The sequence below is a fragment of the Nanorana parkeri genome, unplaced genomic scaffold, assembly GCF_000935625.1.
Source record: "Nanorana parkeri isolate BGI_ZX_2015 unplaced genomic scaffold, ASM93562v1 scaffold1741, whole genome shotgun sequence".
In the NCBI taxonomy this organism is placed as follows: domain Eukaryota; kingdom Metazoa; phylum Chordata; class Amphibia; order Anura; family Dicroglossidae; genus Nanorana; species Nanorana parkeri.
This window is the reverse complement of record NW_017308009.1, coordinates 190,197-195,504: the sequence shown is the minus strand read 5'-3', so window position 1 is coordinate 195,504 and position 5,308 is coordinate 190,197. Positions and strand designations below refer to the sequence as shown.

At 39.1% G+C, this 5,308-nt stretch overlaps 1 protein-coding gene across 1 annotated transcript; it reads right to left on the bottom strand.

Annotated features, from left to right (window-relative positions):
* Nucleotides 1-112: 112 nt before the first annotated feature.
* SLITRK2 (SLIT and NTRK like family member 2) lies at nucleotides 113-3,914 on the bottom strand. The gene is made up of 2 exons (XM_018571355.1): nucleotides 3,434-3,914; nucleotides 113-3,222 (listed from the first exon to the last, which is right to left on the bottom strand). Exon 2 carries the CDS (start codon nucleotides 3,177-3,179, stop codon nucleotides 636-638), a length of 2,544 nt encoding a protein of 847 aa, XP_018426857.1. The 5' UTR covers nucleotides 3,180-3,222; nucleotides 3,434-3,914; the 3' UTR covers nucleotides 113-635.
* Nucleotides 3,915-5,308: the final 1,394 nt, after the last annotated feature.

Sequence of the window (5,308 nt, the reverse complement as noted above, 5' to 3'; positions counted from 1 at the left end):
AAGGAAGAGAAAAACAATTTAAACATTTTTTTATTATTATTATTTCTTACCCTGTAAAATGAATACTTTTTTTTATCAATGCAATGTAAAATACAAAAAAAGTGACCTCTCATTTTGGGGGATATATATAATATATTTTTTCTTTTCTTTTTCTGAAATACTGCACATTTAAAATATATCCATGGTATAAAAGCTAAAAGCTAAATTTAAGTTATTTAAAGTGCAAAGGCACTTTAACTCAAACAAGTGACGCCCAGTGGCTGCAGTTGGTAATTGATTTAAAACAGTTATGTTATTTACATAGAAAAGTTCAGTTCACGGAGATCTTTGGAGATCTTCTACTGTTTAGAACATTAGATTAAATTCACCCTTATTTAAACCAAAATTGAAAAGAAAACGGAAAAACAATAGTCATAAAAACAAACATTCATTTAAAGGAGACTGCTTCTAGAAGTAAAATTAGGAAATAATTTAAAGAAAACAATCAAAGAAAAATAAGATACATTGTTCCCAAAGCTAATGGTAATGCAATGTATCTGTACCTGTGTAGCATAAAAAAGGCATACAGTGTATGCACAATTGCTTCTGACACTTCATATAACCAGTACGCTTGAAGCAATGTTGAGAAATGTTGCCTACAGCTGACTTATTGCAGTTTGCTTTTCCAAAACCTCAAGGTAATCTGGCTCTGATTGCATTTTTCCTTGGAAGAAGAACTGCTCCTGTTTAGATTGTTCAGCGAAGTATTTTCTGGGGGTGCCATATAAAACAGTTTTATTAATCCTGTCCTGGTTCTGACGCCTTGATTCATATGCAGGCATGAGCTGCCTTTTTGGCAGGGTGCAAAAGTTATAATGAACTACCCCTCCACTGGGCAGTTCCTTTACCCTCTCTGCAATGTTCTGGTACAAAAGTTCTGGTTCTGCTGGGGCGGAGGACTTTTCCAGCAGTTCAGCTGTGCTTATTGTATATGCAGTCGGGTCTTCTTTTTTGTGGTCCAGTTTACTATAGCTAAACTCCTGCAGGTTTCTGTAATAGGCAACAGGATCTCCTTCTTTTTGCATGTAGATTGGATTTTGGCACATTTGCCCAACAGGTGGTGGGATGTAGTTGTACACATGAGCCTCAGTTTTGTCATTGGAACTGGAATTGTATGAACTATATTGGAGCTGAAAAGAACTGAGATCTAAATTGTTTGCACTACTTCCTGGAACACTCTGTACCCCTTTCCGTCTCTTGAGTACAAAGACAAAAAGCCCAGCCCCAAAGCACACGGACAGGATAAAAACAACTAGTAATCCCAAAATTAAAACAGACAATGGAACCTCAGTTTGCAATTCAGGGTAAGGGCTTGGTGATACACTATAAGGGTGTAGTGTGTAGGTTTTGTGATTGAATGATAACATAGTGGCATCAGCTAAATGTGGGTTTTCTGGACAGATTGCCTCCTTTGACACAATCCTTAAATGCTCCCCAACATGTTTCAGTGGTGACTCACAGGTTACTTCCTGTATAACAACAGTTGAACTTGATTGCTCAATCCAGTTCTTAAGCCCTAAAATATCACATGTGCAATCCCAAGGGTTTTCCTGGAGATCTATTTGGATGAAGGTGGTGAGCTGATCAAGAACACCCTTTACAGGCAAATATGAGAAGTGATTGTTCCTTAAATTTAGCCTTGTCAGGGCTGTGCCTCCAAACACATTATCAGGCAGTGATCTCAGCAAATTGTTGTTTAGGAACAAGAGCTGAAGATTGCTCAGAGCATCAAACGTACGTGGGAAAATGTCCTTAATTACATTGTACTCTAAATAAAGGTATTGCAAACTAAACAAGCCATCAAACATAGAGGGGTAAAGTAATTCAAGGTAATTGCCATTAAGGTAAAGTCTACGTAAACTTGTGAGGTTGGAAAAGGCACCTTCCTGTATAACTGCAATTCGATTATTTCCTAAATGTAACAAATCCAGGGAGCTAAATTCAAGGAGATCAGTTTTATAAATAGTTTGCAAATAGTTGCCTGTCAGGTAAAACTTCCTTGGGCTACTGGGTTTAGGCTGAAGATCAGATATGTTGCTGATTTTTCTTTCTTGGCAATTAACATTTAAACCACTGTCAGAGGTCTGTGATGTACATACACAAGTTTCAGGACAACTTAAAGGAACTGGAGACTTGGTTTGATAAACCATAATAGGCCCAAAGATTTGCCTGTCTTTGGACACTGTTACTCTAGGAGTGGGTCTGTTTCTGGTTTTTGGAGGTCTGCTGGCCTTGGTGGGTCTGGTTGGGGTTACAGCAGGGTTAAATGTTGGAGGCATCCTTTGTATACGAGTATCAGGAAACATTGGGTGAACAGACCTTTGATTTGTATCACTGGCACTTTTCCTGGGGCACAGATCTTGTCTGGTAAGCTGAGTGACATCTTTTCCATGTAGTCTAAAGGGGGTCTCACAAACAATCTCCCCCACAAACACTGTGATGGTATCAAGCCATGCTTTCAGTGGAATCAAATCACAAGTACAATTCCAAGGGTTCTCTTCCAGCTGAATCTCCATGATCCCACCAATGTGCTCAAGGACACCAGCAAAGGGCAGCATTTTAAGCCTATTGCCTCTCAGATCCAAGTGTGTTAAAAGTACAAAGCGAAAGACGTTGTTTGGTAGAGAGAGAAGAAGATTGTCATTCAGTATCAAGACTTTTAATTTATTCAGTTTGCTGAAAGCTCCAGCTTCAATGATACTGATGAAATTGTAATCTGCTTGGAGATATTCAAGACTCTCAAGGCCCTGGAAAGTTTCTTCTTTTAATACTTCTAATTTGTTATTATTTAGATGCAATCTTTTTAACGTCTTTAGCCCATTGAAAGCTCCAGTCCTGATTTCTTGCAGCTCGTTGTTGCCCAGATGTAGAGTCACTGCATTGGAGTAATTGACAAACTCGTTTGGGTACAGCCTGCTTAGTAAGTTGCCATTAAGGAATAACTGGTAGATTCTGGACTGTGGTGGAAGCAGTACACTGACACTGGTAAAGCCTTTGTTTTCACAGTTGATATTTAGCACATTCTCCTTTTCCTCGCACAAACAGCGAATCTTGCATATGTCTTTGGCAGTTTTACGACTCTCTGTCTTTAAGATCGCAGTCACTGATAAAACACTCAGCAACAAAATGCTGTTCAGCATCTTTATATTCCACAGATCCAAGATCTGGTACCTACGTTAAAACCTTGAAAATAAAAGAGAAGGAAACACATTTGCAAATGCAATATATCTAGAGATCCCAATATATGCAAAGGATGCTTAAATAAATCCTATTTATTGAACAGTGCATTGCAAACTCCCCATATTCCCTTATTCTCAAACACATCCCTCTTGTTACACTGTATTTCCCAGTGCAAGCACAGAAATATATATAGAAATGTGAACTGTGTACTCACGCATCAGGAAAGCATGAGGTTGTTCTTCTTTGCTGGTCCGATGCAGGTTTGCATATCAAAGCATAAAAATCAAGCTCATCTCATTTGTCCTCGTCCATAATCTCTGGGGAGATGTGGGAAGAAGTTATCTGAGTGGGAGTCTGCAGTGACTGGCAGTAGTTTCTACCGTGGCTTGCTTTCCCTTCTCTTCTTTGCTATAAGTGGGGCTTCTGTAGACCCTTCTGTTCTGCAGGCTCCCTCAGACCAAGAGAGGGATGACGTCACGCTCTGGAAATTTGTTGCTGGGGGAGTACTGCAAACACGTTGTGCCTGTCTATTGTACTCTCTTGTAAAGCTCAAATGTGATCTGTCCCTTTCATTATAGGAAAGGGAGTGTGAAACTCATTGTGATCCTTGGATTCTGTCTGTCTGAAGAGGACAGTAGCTGCACAACCCCCTCCCTCTTCCTCAAATACTCCTGAGCATCACTTATAAGCTGCACTACATTCAGGGAAATGCTGTGAGTTTTGCTTTATTTTTATCTCCCCCCTTGTGCACGAATGCATACAAGCAATTTTTGTGTGTGTCACCTGCTCTGGCTTGTCTGGTATGTACATCTGTGCAGCATATGCATTGAAAATCTTTGTAATCAGGAGGGATATGCATGTCTGCATTAATTACTGTGCATGTTTGACCTGCATAGTAGCATAGTAGCTGATTCTATTTAACTGCTTGTATGCAGACTGCTAAATGCTGACACCAAATCATTTGCAATTCCACTGCTGTCATCTAAGATGCCTAACTGTTTGAAACAGATAAAGGTCCCTAGATGCTTTCCTGGGATTTGCGCGCTGAAGTCTGGAGATAAAGGAGTTAATATGCCCCTACATTCCCGAACTCATGTGCAGGGCTGTGCATGCCCAAGTGACCTTTGACAAGTTGTAATGAGAAGGGGCAGGGAAAAGACAGAATTTGATGGACAGCTTTTCATCCTCAAACACGATTTTGTCCTCTAATAGGACCACTGGGAGGACTTGTGAGTTAGGTCCTGTAGTCTAGATGTAATTATGTGTGGATCATATAAAATCATCTCGGTGATGGACTGTAGAATATTTGGATCATTATTACAGCAATTACTCTGTATGGTGTCAGCCGTGCCTTTTAACCTATTTGTGGCTAGAAGATCATTAACTCTTGTTGGCAAAGATTCATAAACCCTGGCTGGGGAGCTCTGTGTAACTCTTTGCTTGCCAGAGTGTAAGTAAAGGAGATGTGGGCTTTTTTTTTTTAAAAAGGCAGCAATAAGACCTGTTATCTATAGTACCAAATTTCAGTTTATGGTAGTTAGATCAGTAAAAGATGATTTCCAATTGATTGAAAGGGCTTACTGCATTTTGCACACATTGCTTTTTAAACTGTCATTAGGAATTATACCAGAAGTTTTAGACCCATTTTTTTTATTAAAAAGCCCAAGACAACAATAAAAAAATGTAGGTTTCATTAGTCCAGCTGCAATAAAAAAGGGGAAGCCACTTTTTCATTGGTTGCTTTAAGGCATTGCACCACCACTGTCTTATGTTAAATAAATCCTTGGTACAATTACAAAGAATCAGTGGCTTATAGCAAAAAAAAATAGTTTGTGCAGTTACACAGTATTTTGAGATCTGTGCAAAAAATATTTATTGAAAACATAAATGGCATTTGCTCAAGAGTCCAGCAATAAAGTGGTTAATAGGTAGAATACTGAGATTGCTAAACAATTCTAATACATAAAAATTGTACAGCAGCCCAGGATAGTTTAATTGTGAGGAGAAAATGAATACGCAGCTCTTAGGCATCAAGAGCTAGTGCAGAGAGCAAAGGTTGTCTTAGGGATTGTGAAAGCAAGCATTATTT